The following is a 16,121-nucleotide window of genomic DNA, read 5'->3' as shown; positions in this document are numbered from 1 at the left end:
TTACGTACCTGTACTTAGAGCGAACAAATAAGTTCATGACAGAAACATTATACATTACGTAGAGATATACATACTTAGTTAGATATTACACCTTAAATATTCTATGTACCTCGGCCGGATATATTGTTTCCAGCTTCCAAAGACGGCGCATCCTTCACATAATTCGCCTCAGGGTTCGACACCACCGAAGAACGCCGCCTCTCCGAATCATCCCCAGTCGTGGTAGTGGTCGTAGTATTCGTCGTCGTCGTCGTCGCTCTTGCAAACTTATGGGCCTTATTGCCCCCCTCAGGATACCGCGTATCCGTCCAGGCCTCCCAAAACTTGGCACCGCGCTGCAAACTCGTCACATTCTCCCATATTAGACAAAACACAACCAAAGCCATAATCACGGACAGTGTCTCGGTCAGATTGAGACTCTTCGCAAGCGGCAACAGGACCAAAATCAGCCCCACGGCCGGTCGCATGATTAAACGGAATTTCTTGGGTAGCATCAACGTGCAACCGGCATCATTGGACGAGTACAGGAGCGCCATGATGTACAGACAGAATACCCCGACGCCGAGCCCGGCGCATAGCAGCCAGCGCTGGCCCATGGTAAATGACTCTTCTTCATCGGCGCTGGCCGCCGAGACGTGGCCGCCGGCCAGCAGGCTGGCGATGAGCGGGAGGTGGAGGGTAACCCAGGCAAAAGCCGTGAGCACGGTATGGCGCAGCGGGTGGGTGAAGTGGACGGCGCAGTCGTTGTGCAGGTACATCCAATTCAGACAAAAGGCGATGATGAGCGTCCACACGGCGCGGAGGAGGGACAGATTGAAGCCCACGGCGGCCGGGGAGCCCACGATAATGGTGTAGAGGAATTCGCCGAGCGCGATGATGTAGAATGCGGCAAAACGGTCGATTTCATGGGGGATGTCGACGGCGGTGGTGTAGCGGGCGCGGAGGAGGCGCTTGGCGATGGGGGAGTAGCAGAACATCCAGAGCGACTCCTCGAAGACTTCTGCGACGGCGGCGACGGCGATCTTACTGCGCAGCGAGACGCCCTCGAAGTAAAGCGGGATGTAGATGCAGAGCGCGAGGGTGGACAGGACGAACCAGAGCCGCTGCTGTGCGCGGTGGTGGTAGCTGCTGAACGAGTAGAAGAGGTGCGCGAGGTTGGCGGACATGCGCGCGGCCATGTATGCGCCGACGGTGGAGCGCATGGCGGAGAGGCTTTCGTCGACGAGCGGCGCGTTGTTGCCGTACACGATCAGGATGGCCATGATCCAGAGGATGAGCACGCGCTGGAGGATATCGTCGTTGAAGAAGCTGTTCATGAGCTCGCGGAGGTCGGACCAGACGTGCCATGACGGCGCAAGAATCAGCTGTTGGGGACACGCGATGTCAGTAATGGTCCATATATCTATCGTGTGGAAGACGATGCGGGTCTGCACGCACAATGTACTTGGCCAGCTTCACGCCCGTCACATCCTCTGCGAGGCTCTCGGCGAAGTTGGCCAGGATGGCGACGTAGAGCAGGTCGAGGAAGAGCTCGAAGCGGCCGGCCTGGCGCTCTTCTTCCCTGCGCTTGACGAGCTTGCCGTTGTCGAACCATTGCAGGGCCACTGGCTGGCGGATGAGGTAGCGGGTTTGGGGCTGGGATTCCATGATGTTGTTGTTGTTGTTGTTGTCACCTACCTAGGGTAACTAAGCAGGTGGTTGAAGATGAAGAAGGAAAAAAAATGACGAACTGGTGGAGAATGCGAGGCGGATCTGCTCCACTGGAGATCGACTGAATAGATTGATGTAGTCAATAGTCAGATCTTAGTACTCTTGTATATAGATTGATATGATGGTTAATATAATGTAGATTAGATATAATGTAGCTATAATTTAGTCGCGCTGAGAAAATAAAAATAGAGACTGGTATGTTTTTTTTTTTTTATATATATTTCCTCTTTCGGCCACTTCTTTGTTCCGGGACTTTGGCACTCCCACGCAGCATCACCTTCCTTGGAAGTACGCTGGTTAAGATGCCACACATTGACATACACACAAATCAACAGTAGTCAAGATGAAGGCCTCGTCACAACTGTCCACGACCTCTCTCGAAGCCAAGGTCGCGCGCCAGGACGACATGATCCAAGACCTTGTGCGACTGAGTCGCATGCAGAACAGCGAGATCAACGCGATCCTGCAGCAGCAAACCAGGCAAGACAAGGGCATCGTCGTCCTGAACGACCAGGCAGCAGCCGACGCGAACGAGGGGAAAGCGTCCGATCCAGACTTGATAGCATTTCTGACGGCCAAGGTGGACGCCCTCGACGGCAAGCTGCGTGATTACAAGCACCTGCAGCAGGCGACTGAGATTTTGCAGCGACAAATGGGTTCCTTGGAAGCCAAGATTGACTCCCTACGTAACCAGATGCGTTTAAACAACAAACCGAACGAGGCAAACGGCGTCAATACAGAGGAGCTTCAATCATGCACCGAAAGAAATGCCAAAGGACAGATCTCCATGCAATATCAGGTCGAAAAGCTCGCAGATACGCTGAACAGGGGAAACATAACGAGCGAGCAGAGATCCGATATACAACACCAACAGACAGTCCCTGGTCATGAGCCAAAGATATCGAACGACATGCAGATGAAACTCGAAAGGAACAGCACCGAATCAGCGCACCGTGCTCGCAGCATCCCAACCGAGGCCGATACTTACGGCTTTGCAAGCCTTAACCTCAATACACCCAGCCACTTTTCTGACTCCCATCCAAGTGGCAAAGAGCTTCGGGACGAGTTCTCTTTCGACAACAACCACCGCCAGCTCGCTTCGCCGGATGGTAAGACTAACCAGGAAGACTGCTACAGCAAAGACATACTCAATCTGAAAATACGACTGTCATATGCTGAGAAACTCATTGGCGCCCGCTATCGCACCGGCACCTTCACCATTCGCGGCCGTTCATTCTTCCAGGACGCAACCGCTCTACGCTACATTGCGACAGACCAGCACGCTCGCGACACATTCAAAATGTTCTACGGAAACAGATTACACGCCATTCACTACGTTGACGTCGCGCCGCCCGTTGTCCTTGCAGCCTTTGACATAGTTGCTCGCGTGCGCTGCCGGCACGAAATGTGGACAGACGACAAACTCGAGGTAAAACGGCAAATCCGCTGTGCTGCTGAGAAGATTGTTGATGGCTGGATCAAGTCTCTCCCCTTGCGTGAGAGTGATGAGTATGGTTTGGATGTTCTGTCTCGCCGGCTGCAGAAACAGTTCAATCTGTTGAAAATTCTCTGTTACCGTAACTCTGTCGAGTTTGATTTTGTGCTGCCAGCAGTCTAGCCCTGACGTCGTCTTGTTGATGATGTTGATGATGATGATGATGATGATGATGATGATTTCATGCTACTTCCTTCTTGTATGCTATCTGCATGTACTCTGGTAAATTACAAATTATAAGCGTGCATCGCGAGACACAAGCAGATCCCATTCTTCGGGTCCAAAGTCGACATACGAGTCCGCGCCAGGCTTCAACCACAGCACACGATCGTCTATGCCTATTGCATCCTTTGTGCCCTTCAATGCCGGATCAACACCCTCCTGTCTCAGGGGCACTTTGTTTTGCTTGTGATTATGGATATGTCTAGAGCTCCTGACCACGCGTAAGAAGACCGGTACAGCATATCGCGGCAGTTTCGAGCGCACGAAACGAACCAAGTCACTCCAGTTAATATCTGAAGTAGAAACCTGAATTGCAGCACATCCAGCTCTTCCCTCGTGATTCGGAACCAGCACTCCATACACATTCGCCTCCGTGATCCCAGGGAACTGGCCCAACACCTCCGCGACTTCAGCCGTCGACACATTCTCGCTCTTCCAGCGAAACGTATCCCCCAATCGATCCATGAAATACCACCGCCCATCACTCGTGCGACGCAACGCATCGCCCGAGCGATAATACAGATCCCCCTTTTCGAACACATCTTTTGCGAATTTCTTCTCCGTCGCTGCGTCGTTGTCCCAGTACCCCTGAAACGCCGCCTTGCCGGGAATAGCAACAAGAATCTCGCCCCCTTCTTCATACGGCTGGCGTTTTGCGAACCCCGTTTGCGGGTCTCGCCATATATCCCCCGTCTCGTAGTCGATGGCAACAGGGACGTATACGTTCCGGAGACGATAGCGAAACAACAAGCCGTGATGTCCCACGGCACCGGAAGTAAACGGCCCTCGGTTCAGATTTATCAAACTCAGCAGACCTTCCGTGCTGTTGAAGAATTCGATCACTTGCTCGACACCGAAGCGGTCGCGAAACCGTTCCCAGACGTCGGGCCTTAGACCATTCCCAAGCATACCGACCACTTTATGGTCTTTGTCTCGCGGCGAGCGCGCGTTGTTAAGCAGATAGCGCACCGTCTCGCCAACATAGATGAACCAGGTAGATTCCGAGTCGCGCACATCATTCCAGAAGTTCCTCGCGCTGAACTTCCGCCCGATAGCAACAGATACGCCGCCGAGGAGCTTCAACATGGTGAAAACGGCGCCTGTGCCGTGGTACAGCGGCATGCAGCAATACCAGCGGTCTGTATTGGGACCGACATTGCGCACGCTTATATAGAATCGGCGGGTTGTGTAAGCGCAGCCCTTGGGCATGCCGGTTGTGCCTGACGTGTAGATAAGCATGAAAGGGAACGAAGCCTTGACGTTCAGCCGATACGTTTCGTCTGGCGGTACCGAAGGGAATCCCTCCGTGGCCTTGTTCATGGTCTCGCCGAGAGGTAGAATGGTATTTTCCAGCTCGGCTTCGAGTCTCTCGCGAACCGCCTCGATGCGCTCACGACATTCGTGATCGTCGTCTACAACCACAAACCGCGTCTTGGGGACTTTCAGGCAGTGGATCAATGACTCACCGTTGAGGTTGTAGTTGATAGACGCTGGGGCGCATCCAATGCACACCAGACCGAGCCAAATAAACAGATATTCGGGACTGTTCATCGAATACAACCCGACTAGCTGTCCCGGCCGGACGCCTATGGACAGGAAGTAATGCGCCAGCTGTGACGAGATGGCGAGCGTCTCTCGATAGGTATAGCATCTCTCGCGCGACCAGATGGCAATCTTGTCCGGATACGCGGTGGCGATGTCCTCGAAGAGGAAGAAAATGCAGAGACGGCCGTTGGCAGCTGGACATTAGCACTGGTCAGTACGAATGACTATATAGATGATTTTTTTGTTCTTTGTCAGTGTCAGTGTCAGTGTCAGTACCGGCTCGGTTGGTTGCCAGTTCGGCTTTTCGTTCGGTATATATGCTTGTGAGGTCTTTGGCGATGTGCCATTTCGCATTGGCATAGGCTGCTGCTGCTGCGAAGGCAGCAAGTGGTGCTACTGCTCGGGAAGTATTTCAGTCAGTGAAATTTTGTGCAAAGGGGAAACATAGATACCTTGATCCATATCCCTGGTAACTAACCGGAATAAGATATTTCTACTTGAGCATATGATGGATGCATGAATATGCATTCTATATAGCTGTACAAGAGTACAGCATCTCGGGAACAGATGCAACAGGCAGATCAAGCGGGGAAATGGACGACCTAGGCTTGCATCTGTCCTGGTTCTGATTCACGCAGAGATGCAGCTTATGTGGAGTTGTAGTATCCCCGCATGGTATACGCACGTAGTCTAGGAAAGCCGAGGTTATTGATATACGGGTAATAGCTGGGATACTAGAGCGAACTAATAGTTATACCCTAGGTATGTGGTCCAATTGAGTTAGCCAGATAATGTGATGTACTTACAAGACTGCTGATGGCTCTTGTGTGTAGTTTTTACGTATGCATGTACGTGTATACACTGATCAAGTAGTAGAAATGAAGTAATCGTTAACATTCATGGATGCCAGCCTCCTTTGTATCATTCAGGTGTGATAAAAAATAGTCAGAGAATAAGAAAAAACAAAGAAAGAAAGAGAAAAATGGATTAACAATCCATGTCAAGGCTTTCATACCGCCAATTCAATCCCTTTTTGAGAACAATCCGACTGTGTGGCTGGCATGCACAAATACCACAATAAACAAAGAAATAATTCTATGTTGTGTATGTACATCTGTGTGTGAATTGCTTATTCCTTCAGCAGGCCTACCAAATTGATCGACTTTGGACGCTCAATGGGCAACCCCAGAGCCCTGCTCCAGATGAGCTGAGCCAGCGGACCCAATGCACGGCTTACACCAAAAGTCACAGTGTAGTATAATGGTTGCTGGAAACCATAGTGATGGAAGAGCACGCCAGAGGCAGCGTCAACATTAGGGTGAGGATTCTTGGTCTATTTCTCTCATTAGAGTTCACGAGTTCACATCTCTTCAAAAAAAAAATAACGAGAGCAGAAAACGACATACCTTCCCATGCTCAGTCAGCACACGAGGCGCTATCTCAGAATTTTTTTTGACAAGCTGGAACACCGGGTTTGCGACCACATCTGGACGAGTAGAGGCAAAATCAATCAGGGCTTCGAAGCGGGGGTCTGGTTTGCGCAGGACACCGTGCCCATAGCCTGGAACAACACGACCAGATTTGAGTGTGTTCCATAGGTAGTCTTCGACATCCTTGTCGCTAAACTTTGTGCCAATGTCACCCTGCATGGCCAAGATCCAGCGAAGCACCTCCTGCGCGGCAAGACCGTGGAGAGGACCCGCAAGACCCAGCAGGCCGGCACTGTAGCTGAGGAATGGGTCGCTCAGAGCACTGCCGACGAGATGAGTAGCGTGAGCAGAAACGTTGCCTCCTTCGTGATCGCCGTGAAGGGCAAGGTATAAGCGGAGAAGGTCGTGGAAGTCTTCGTTCTGCTTGCCGCCCTTGCCAAGGAGGTCCGCAAAATTGTACGACCAGTCTTGGTTCACGTCGAGCTCTTGAGACGCCACCGCATCAATCTCATTTGGACGGAAGACAAGAGCAGCGATACGAGGAATTTTCGCCAGCAGAGAAATGCTGTCGTCGAAAGTCGGTTCCCAGTATTCAGCTTTGTTGAGGCCATTCTCGTAGGCTTTGGCAAATTTGGATACAGTATTAAGAGCCGCCACGGCGACGGCAAGCTGCGTCATTGGGTGAATGTCCTTGGGGAACGACTTGAAGAGGTCCAAGATATGCTGAGGAAGGTACGACTTTTCGGCGAGTTCTCGAGAGAAAGCACGGATCTGCGTAGTCGACGGGACCTTTCCGGTCAATAGCAGCCAAAACATGGCCTCGGGAAGCATCTCAGTGCCCGATGTTCCCTTGGGGAGCTCCCGCTGGCAGTCTTTGATGGTGCGGCCGTGGAAACGAATTCCCTCGTTGGCGTCGAGCACAGAACCTTCCCACACCATTGCCTTGAGGCCGCGCATGCCCCCGATGACATTGGAGATTTTGACATCGCCGATGACCTCATCCCCGCGTGCTTTTACTCTTTTCAAAAGCTCTCTCTTCTCGGGGATGACCTCTTTGAGCGTCGTTTTGAGATCTGGCTCAGTTGTGGCATATGTGCGAGAGAAAATGGGCAATGGGCGGGCAACCTTTTTATTCATTGCATTAATGAGCATTTCATCCCTAACAAATCATTAGGCATTGCATTGTGCGTACCTGAGCCAGCCTCACGGCGAGGCGAGTCGAGGTCAGCAACATGGCTGGCGGAGTGGGCCAGCAGCTTATCGGGGAAAACGCGGGGTAGCGGAGAGCCCAGAATCCGGGGTTAAGAGGACAATGGGATTGATCGACGCTGGAATGGAAAGGGACGGAAGGGAGAGAAGGGCGTGCTGGGTGATGCTCGAGAAGGGATCAAGGTGTATGAAGAAGGGAAAGGCAAGAGAAATCGCAGCGCGAGCGAGCATACCCAGGCATGCAGGCAGGCATGCCTGCCGTCACGCTGTTACAACTCGACGGCCTCCGTACGGGGTAACCGGTACGCTGAATACCGTACCGGTATGGTAAGTTACACTAGTGCTCGGTTGGCTGCGGGGTGCCTGGCTGCCGAGGTTTTCGGATGTAATGGTACGTATCGTGTATTATTCAGCTCTCTCCGCTTCATCTCAAGCGACACTCCATTATACACACGCTACGTTCCACGCAACGAGCACGCTGTCAATTAATTTCAATTAATTTACCTCATTCACTGGCGCCACTATTCCTCTGCATGTTTCTGCTTACTACTACTCCGCACTTGAGGAAAAGTCCGACTTCGCTGCAGAAAAGATTGGCTTGGTGACCTCGCGACGATGAATTGATGTCCCCTTCGAAAAAGAACAATTCGATTCTCTGATTAATACCTGTCCTACCATGCTTCGCACCGTCTCTCGTCGACTGCCTCGACGTCCTTTCCGACCAGCAGCCTTTGCCATTTCTGCAGCGCCGGTGAGCAGCGGTCATCTCCGGATGTCGTCGTCGCTGCCGCCTGTTGTTCCTCCTGTATCAACTCCGCTCCCCTCGGATTCCTTCCAACTACTGTCTAGTGTCAAAAAGGCCGGTATTGCCGAAGATGAGCTCTTCGAGCAGCAGGTGAAAGAGGTGGAGGCCTGGTGGAAAACTGCTCGTTATGAAGGCATCAAGCGTCCCTACAGCGCAGCCGATGTCGTCAGCAAGCGCGGGTCGCTGCAGCAGACATATCCCAGCTCGATCATGGCAAGGAAGCTATTCAACTTACTCAATGAACGCGCCGCTGAAGGCAAACCTGTCCATACCAGTAAGTCAGTCATTTATTTTCCGGTCGCTAACGTCGCTGATTTCGTCGTGAACAAAAAACAAAAGTGGGCGCTATCGATCCTGTGCAAATGACACAGCAAGCCCCGAACCAAGAAGTCTTGTATATTTCCGGATGGGCCTGCTCTTCGCTCTTAACAACTACCAACGAAGTCTCCCCGGATTTCGGAGACTATCCTTATAACACTGTGCCTAACCAGGTGGAAAGACTATTCAAAGCTCAGCAATTACACGATCGTAAGAACTGGGATGCTCGACGCAAACTAAGCCCCGAGCAGCGCACCGAAACTCCATATGTCGACTACTTACGACCTATCATTGCCGATGGTGACATGGGTCACGGAGGCCTCTCATCGGTGATCAAGCTGGCTAAATTATTTGCCGAAAAGGGCGCTGCTGCTGTACATTTTGAAGATCAGTCGCACGGTGGGAAAAAATGTGGCCATTTGGCTGGCAAGGTCCTTGTGCCAATAGGGGAGCATGTCAATCGTTTGATCGCCGCGCGGTTCCAGTGGGATTTGATGGGCAGTGAAAACCTCGCGATTGCTCGATCCGACGCAGAGAGCGGAAGACTTATCACCAGTGCCGTTGATGTCCGCGACCACGAGTTCATTCTAGGTATTACTGAACAAGTCGAGCCATTGGCGGAGACTCTCCAGGCTATGGAGCGCGACGGTGTTTCCGGTACTGAAATTGACGCTTTTGAGAGCCAATGGGTCAAGAATCATAAACTTGTCACTATTGACGAAGGTGAGGTTATTACCACCTACTTTTGTTGTCTGTTTGGGTCTAACTGTTCTCAGCCGTCGACGCCCATTTGAAGGCAGAGAGCGCATCTCAAGGGACGATCAATGCTTATTGGAGCCAGGTCAATAAAAATCCCGACTTGTCCCTGACCAAGCGACGCGAGCTTGCCAACAGCCTGGCAACCACCCCTCTCGTCTGGTCATGTGACGCTCCTCGAACGCGAGAGGGTTATTATCATTACAAAGCTGGATTTCCAGCCGCGACCAAGCGAGCCATGGAGTTTGCCCCATATGCTGATCTTCTCTGGGTTGAGACTGGGGATCCCAACGTGGAAAAGGCTGCTAAGCTTGCTGCTGATGTCCACAAGCTATACCCTGGCAAGAAATTCGTCTACAATCTTAGTCCGTCGTTCAATTGGATGGCCCAGGGGTTCAGTGAAGCCGCGCTGAAATCCTTTGTCTGGGACATTGCCAAGCATGGGTATGTTCTGTTCCCGATAGATTATGCTTCTTACGTGGTACTAACTAGTCGATGTTTCTTTTAGGTTCGTCCTCCAGTTGATCTCTCTCGCCGGCGTCCATTCAAATGCCACGATCACCTCGGAGCTTTCCCGCGCGTTCAAGGAGGAGGGCATGCTTGCCTATGTCCGACTGGTGCAATCGCGCGAGAAGGCACTTGGTGTGGATGTTCTTACGCATCAAAAATGGAGTGGCGCGGGATACATGGATGGAATCTTGGGGGCGATTCAGAGTGGCAGTAGTGGTAGCAAGAGTATGGGCGAAGGCAATACCGAAAAGGGTTTCTAAGCACGCATCGTGGGTAATTTAGCAACTGCATTTGGAGTCGGAGTAATGTATTGTAGCTGAAACTACCAACCCCTTCACTTGTAAATGACCGGCGGTGATTTGTTCATTAAGAGATATATCAATTTAGTTGACTTCACTATACTTACTAGCCCGCCAAAAATATATATTTTTGGAAAAGTAGGGCGATCGACTGTTTTCACTGTTTTCGCCTCTTGCTTCAGGACCGAAATATCGTAGTTAAGAAACATATGCAAGACAAGGGTATAAAAAAAGAAAGAAAAAAAAAACCCCCCCCCGAAAAGGCGAGGAAGGCAAAAATAAAAGACAAAATAGATCTAAACAGCGAGAAAACAAAAAAAGAAAAATAAATGACTGATGCCATACTCGAAATGGCGACCTCATCCGTGCACGAGAGGATGTGAAGGATGCGAGATAACCAACTACTCCAATCAGCCGTTGGGAAACGTTGTGCGTTTTAGACCTGTAAGCTAAGCCACGGTAGAGCAGTCTGATTGTTTCTCCTTTCATTCCATGGATTTCTTTATTTGCTGCTTCTTCGTGAGTGACTATGTGACAGTGGATTATGACTGCTATACTGGATTCACCATGTAATCTAATATTTTATATGATAAATCGTCAAAATCGGGCATTAAACGGTACAAACTAGAATACATAGTCCGAATACGGAATCAGGGCAACGAAACCAAAGCCCTAACTATCAACACCGCAGGTGAAAGCCGTTGGCAATCACCGTAATTAAGCTTCAGCCTTTTCTGGGTTCAGCTACCTGCGGAAATCACAATTGAATCCACTGGAAATCGTTTAACATATCAAGAAATAGTGTCTAGAATTTTCCAGAACCACTGACCTCGCCACACTCATACTTAGCCGGATTCTCAACGCTGACACAACTCGGCAGCACAGCACTGAGCACGTTTCGTTTAAATTAAACCCGAAAAAGAATGGCATCGAGTAACGATCGTGAGCAGAACGGTTATACAACTTTGTGAACCGTTGACTTGAATTGATCGTTGGTGAAGCGCATGAGATAGTCGCCAATATTTACGACAAAGGTGCCGGGGATGGGCGGGGCTTTGATGCACTGGCCATCGTTGGTGAGGACTTGCAATCCGCCTATGCTATCTTGCCAGAGCAGGGTTAAGCATTGTAAGTTTGCGTGGGATCCGAGTCCGATGTCCTCCCCGGGGTTCAGGATTTGTTCGGCGGTTGCTGCGGGATAGAAGTTGAATGCGGCGTCACTATTGTCGAGTCAGTAAGAAATATATGCACGCATCTAGCTGTAAGCACTTCCATTCCTGGGTACGTAGTGACACTATCAAAGTAGTCCTCAGGCAAGTCGAGACCAAGTGCAAATATTTTCAGCAGTCCTCGCGCAAGTTGAACACAGCGCTGCCAATAGCGAATACAATCATCCTTGAAGCGAGGCATATGCGCCATTCCATCCCAGATATAATCCTCACGATTTAGGTGTGATTTGATGTCTTCAGGTACGCAGTTCAGATCCTTTGTTTCCGGATCGTATTGTGGGTCGTAGCACCATGCAAATTGTTCCATGTTATCCAGTGACTCAGACGGCGATGCTCTTGATGTCTGGCGCTGAGACAAGCCATTGAAATGGCAAGATTTGTCCCTTGATACCTTCTGCTTTTCGGATTCTGGTTGGTGGAAGAAAGGCTTGGCCTGGCCCAGAGCAGCATTGATTACGTCCTCGTGGATGCCGTGGTTTTTGATGTAAAAGACGTCTACGATTGCAGCCAGATCATTGTCAGCGGCGTTAACAAAGTTAGCAATTCCAGTATCTACCCAGTCACAGGCACATAGTTTTGATTTCAGTTCATTGTCAACAGTTGCAATTCTGGCCATGATGATGTGATATTTGACTTGAAGAAGAGGGTCGCTGCTGGGGGGATCTAGATCAGCGCTCCGTAGCAACTGGTAATCGTTGACCACCAGAGGAAGAGCACAATCAAATCCGGGGCTGATAATGCACAGTGGCTTTCCAGGAGTCGAAAGCCATTCGCAAATAACTGTTTCCCACCACAGACGCCGACGCTCCTCTTGCTGTAGCAGAGTTTCGCCTGGACTGAGGTGGTCCCAGCCGAGATTTAGCTGCTGTCCAACACGAAGGGCGCATGCACGTAGATTCTCGTGTCGAATAGGATCGTTTCTTTGCTGCACTTGAGCTTTCGAGAATAGCATTCGATGCATGAAAGCGGAGCGCGTTGTGTGCGGCGGACCTCCGGAGCCATTTCGATATGCTTCCTTGAAACGTTGAATGCGGCTTCGGTTCGTCTTCCGAGGAATTCTTCTAGCAATGTCTTGTGGAATGAAGATGCCTAAACTCGGCATATCAGAAAGGTGGACGAGTTGCGCTCGTCTGAACTCAACCGAGATAAGGAACTAGGAAGGATTCTGGCCCATCCTAACCCTAAATACATCTGTGTCCTGTCGCCGATACACGCTTTACTAGAGGAATCCACCACCAGATCCAGCCTAGGCTTGAACGGATTACTAGGAGAAAAGTGTGTGTGTGTGTGTGTGTGTGTGTGTGTGTGTGTGTGTGTGTGTGTGTGTGTGTGTGTATAATCTTCATTTAGTATGTTAGGCCAGTATCTATCTAACAGTAGTCTTGCTGTTCAGCAGGTCAATAGTTGATCTACACTCTCCAGAACCTCCGTTCGCCTGCTACCATTCCCCTAGCATCTTTTCCCACCTTCCCAGTCAAAACACCGCCTCTGCCACGCTTCAAGAACTCCCCTAAGCCCTTCTCGCCCACCATCCCCCCATTATCCGCATCCCATACCACATTTCCTCGAAGTATAGTGTACCTGGGCCAATTCTGGACTTCAATCCCCTCGAATGGCGTGTAGTCCACGCCATGGTGCAACATATTCTGGCTAATAGTCCTAGCGCCTCTCTCCTTCGGATGCCAAATCACGAAATCAGCATCAAAGCCCGGCGCAATGTTGCCCTTTCTGTCTGATAGACCGTAAAGCTTTGCTGCATTACTCGAGGTCATCTGCACGAACTGGGTAAGCGACATCTTGGCCTCTTCAAAGGGCAGACAGGCTTCAGACTGGCTGAAGAGGAGGGCCAGACGGGTCTCAACGCCCGGCACGCCGTTGGGGATTTTGGTGAACATTGGTATCTTGCCGTTGATAAGGCCGAGCTTTTTGCCGGCGGGATCGTTGAACTTGGATGGCGCGTGGTCGGATGAGAGAACGGTGAAAGTGTTGTTTGTCACGCATCGCCATAGGGCATCGAGATCAGAGGGGTTATGGCGGAGCGGTGGCGAGCAGACAGCCTTTGCCCCATGGAAATGACTGTCGTCGTCGTGGTCATGGTCGTGGTTGTGGTTGTGTGTTCCATTCGTACCGTTCATTTCTAAAGATGCCGACTTTCCTTTCAGCTCTTCAGAAAGCAAGAAGAGGTAATGGGGACATGTTTCGGCATGGATTGGAAGGAGTCGAGACTGTGCCGTTCTAACATGCTCGATAGCCGTTTCAGACGAGACATGAACCAGAAGAATCGGGGCATCTGCGAGCTCAGCGAGAGAAATAGCCCGATAGGTAGCCTCATCTTCTGCGATTCTCGGGCGTGCCACCGAATGGAACCATGTGTCCATATTGCCATGCTTCTGCAATCCCTCGATGATGACCGAGATCATATCCGAGTTCTCCGCATGTATCATGGTTGTCATCCCTAGTGCCCGGCACTTCATCATCACATACAGAAGATCCCGGTCCGTGAGTTTCAGGGGCTCATAAGTCATGTACAGCTTGACACTTGTGATACCTTCCTCGCGCGCTAAAACGGGCAGCTCGTTATTCAGGATATCCTCGGTAGGATTTGACAGAATGACGTGAAACCCGTAGTCACAATAACTGTTTCCCCGGGCTTTGCCGTGATATGTCTGGACAACGGGCAGAAGGGACATTTCATGCCTCTTTTGGCTCGCGAATGCAATGATTGTCGTTGTACCGCCTGCAATTGCACTTCGAGACCCCGTCTCCCATGTGTCTCCGGTTGGCGCATTGTCTTGCTGGATATGTGTGTGCGAGTCAACACCGCCGGGTGTAACATATGCTCCTTCAGCGTCGATGATGCGAGTTGTCGCCTCGCGAGGCAGCTCGCTGCCTACGCAGTGAATCTTTCCATCTCGAATGCCGATTTCGAGACCCGCGGGCAAAACGTCGCTCGCAGTGACCTGATTGATGCACGCTTGAGTTAGCCGATTTGTATGTATAAATCTTGTTCAGTTTGATTTTAATAACGTACAATGATGCCATTTACAATGATGCAGTCTAACTTCATCTTCAATTTGACAATCCGAACTACTTTGCATGTGCAATTCTGTCTTTGAGTGAAATTCAGTTGAATACTAAATAGTGCCAAATGCGGCCAATGTGCAGATAGGCGGCCAGCGATATCTGGCCGTGCATCACGGGCAACACTCAAAAAAAAAAAAAGTAGTCTCACCCACTACATGCATACATAAGTGCATTGCCTCGGTACGCTACAGAGCTATCGACAAACCCAAGAATGCCACAGCCACGCTTCCTCGTCCTCGGCGCTGGAGTCGTCGGCCTTACGACAGCCGTAGAGCTTGCTGACCGCTACCCAGACGCCGAGGTCATCATCGCCGCTCAATACTTCCCAGGCGATAGGACTCCGCGCTACACATCTCCCATAGCTGGCGCCAATTGGCTCTCCGTAGCGCTCGACAATGGCCGGCAAGAAAACTGGGACAGGGTCACCTTCGAGAAATTCCTCGCCTTGGCCACAGACTCGCAGTGCACGGGCGTCGAAAGGATGGAGATACGTGCCATCTACGACAGACCTCCCGCACAAGCTGGAGTGCTCAGTGAAACCACCAATAAGATCTGGTATGAACGCCTTGTTGGAGGGCTGAGAATGGTTCCTCAAAGTCTCCTACCAGCCGGGGCCAAGTTTGGCTACGACGCGGACACCTTTGTGGTCAATACACAGGTGTACTTGCCATGGTATCTATCTCCGACATTATCGCCATCATATATATATTTGCAATGTTCTAACTTGTTGCCTACGGGGTAAGGTTGCAAAATGAGGCTCGAAGACGGAAAGTGGGCATGCATCGAAGGATATACACCCACATCGAGGAGCTGTTCCAGGACTATCCTGGGGCTACAGCCTACTTTAATTGCTCAGGTATTGGCGCTGCCAAGTTGAAGGGTGTTGGAGACGGTAATGTCTATCCTACGAAAGTCAGTTCCGACATACTACCGGCAAGGGGATGTAAATTAAGTGATAAAAATAGGGCCAAGTTCTACTCGTCGAGTCGCCTAAAATACCCATGACAAGAATGTATTTTCGTTCACCACGCCGCGTGGATAACGACACGACATATGTCTTTCCGCGAGGTAGACATGGAGGTGTCGTTCTCGGAGGATGTCGTCTTGATGGCTCTTGGGACGAAACCATCGATGCACATTTGGCCGAAGATATCAAACGGCGGTGCTGTGAATTAGCACCCGAGCTTGGGAAACCGGAGGACTTGAAAGTGATTTCACACAGTGTGGGATTGCGACGTATGCTAGCCATCCATTTTAGGACCCTGTGAGAAGTTGGCTGACGCATCCAATACTAGCGAGCAGACATGGAGGCGCACGCATCGAAGAGGAGTTTATGGGCCAGGCTCGCGTCATACATAACTACGGTGCTGGAGGGGCAGGGTATCAGGCATCATGGTAAGAGTTCTGTAAAGCTTTACAGTCATACTCAGGCTAACTAGGCGTTCAGGGGAATGGCTCAAGAAGCAGTCGATATTCTAAAAAAGATGCCACGGCTTTGATATAGCCTTT

General features: G+C 50.8%; 6 protein-coding genes across 6 annotated transcripts, besides 3 other annotated features; 3 read left to right on the top strand and 3 right to left on the bottom strand.

The window, feature by feature from the left end:
- Window positions 1-101: 101 nt before the first annotated feature.
- Window positions 102-1,647, bottom strand: UA08_01337 (hypothetical protein; the record flags this gene model as incomplete). The annotated part of the gene is made up of 2 exons (XM_020260990.1): window positions 102-1,364; window positions 1,438-1,647. The coding sequence occupies 2 exons, from the start codon at window positions 1,645-1,647 to the stop codon at window positions 102-104; spliced, it is 1,473 nt and encodes a 490-aa protein (XP_020123362.1).
- Window positions 1,648-2,053: 406 nt separating this feature from the next.
- UA08_01336 (hypothetical protein) lies at window positions 2,054-3,328 on the top strand (the record flags this gene model as incomplete). Its single annotated transcript, XM_020260989.1, has 1 exon — window positions 2,054-3,328. One exon carries the CDS (start codon window positions 2,054-2,056, stop codon window positions 3,326-3,328), a length of 1,275 nt encoding a protein of 424 aa, XP_020123361.1.
- Window positions 3,329-3,342: 14 nt separating this feature from the next.
- Window positions 3,343-3,385: a repeat region (Identified by RepeatMasker using a combination of RepBase library and repeat library created with RepeatScout).
- Window positions 3,386-3,629: 244 nt separating this feature from the next.
- Window positions 3,630-7,636, bottom strand: UA08_01335 (hypothetical protein; the record flags this gene model as incomplete). The annotated part of the gene is made up of 10 exons (XM_020260988.1): window positions 3,630-3,638; window positions 3,701-5,166; window positions 5,249-5,368; window positions 5,451-5,501; window positions 5,658-5,706; window positions 5,779-5,794; window positions 5,988-6,067; window positions 6,123-6,305; window positions 6,379-7,527; window positions 7,595-7,636. The coding sequence occupies 10 exons, from the start codon at window positions 7,634-7,636 to the stop codon at window positions 3,630-3,632; spliced, it is 3,165 nt and encodes a 1,054-aa protein (XP_020123360.1).
- Window positions 7,637-8,287: 651 nt separating this feature from the next.
- On the top strand, window positions 8,288-10,260 carry UA08_01334 (Methylisocitrate lyase, mitochondrial; the record flags this gene model as incomplete). The annotated part of the gene is made up of 4 exons (XM_020260987.1): window positions 8,288-8,690; window positions 8,756-9,457; window positions 9,511-9,934; window positions 9,999-10,260. 4 exons carry the CDS (start codon window positions 8,288-8,290, stop codon window positions 10,258-10,260), a joined length of 1,791 nt encoding a protein of 596 aa, XP_020123359.1.
- Window positions 10,261-10,830: 570 nt separating this feature from the next.
- Window positions 10,831-10,876: a repeat region (Identified by RepeatMasker using a combination of RepBase library and repeat library created with RepeatScout).
- A 378-nt stretch (window positions 10,877-11,254) lies between these two features.
- UA08_01333 (hypothetical protein) lies at window positions 11,255-14,595 on the bottom strand (the record flags this gene model as incomplete). Its single annotated transcript, XM_020260986.1, has 4 exons — window positions 11,255-11,519; window positions 11,585-12,681; window positions 12,995-14,488; window positions 14,560-14,595. The coding sequence occupies 4 exons, from the start codon at window positions 14,593-14,595 to the stop codon at window positions 11,255-11,257; spliced, it is 2,892 nt and encodes a 963-aa protein (XP_020123358.1).
- Window positions 12,804-12,865: a repeat region (Identified by RepeatMasker using a combination of RepBase library and repeat library created with RepeatScout).
- A 228-nt stretch (window positions 14,596-14,823) lies between the features above and the next one.
- UA08_01332 (hypothetical protein) lies at window positions 14,824-16,111 on the top strand (the record flags this gene model as incomplete). The annotated part of the gene is made up of 5 exons (XM_020260985.1): window positions 14,824-15,284; window positions 15,356-15,524; window positions 15,578-15,848; window positions 15,908-16,007; window positions 16,060-16,111. 5 exons carry the CDS (start codon window positions 14,824-14,826, stop codon window positions 16,109-16,111), a joined length of 1,053 nt encoding a protein of 350 aa, XP_020123357.1.
- Between the last annotated feature and the right edge of the window lie 10 nt (window positions 16,112-16,121).

Source organism: Talaromyces atroroseus (genome assembly GCF_001907595.1).
Source record: "Talaromyces atroroseus strain IBT 11181 chromosome Unknown scaffold_1, whole genome shotgun sequence".
Classification (NCBI taxonomy): domain Eukaryota; kingdom Fungi; phylum Ascomycota; class Eurotiomycetes; order Eurotiales; family Trichocomaceae; genus Talaromyces; species Talaromyces atroroseus.
Note: the sequence above shows the minus strand (reverse complement) of the source record. Positions and strands in the feature narration are given on the sequence as shown.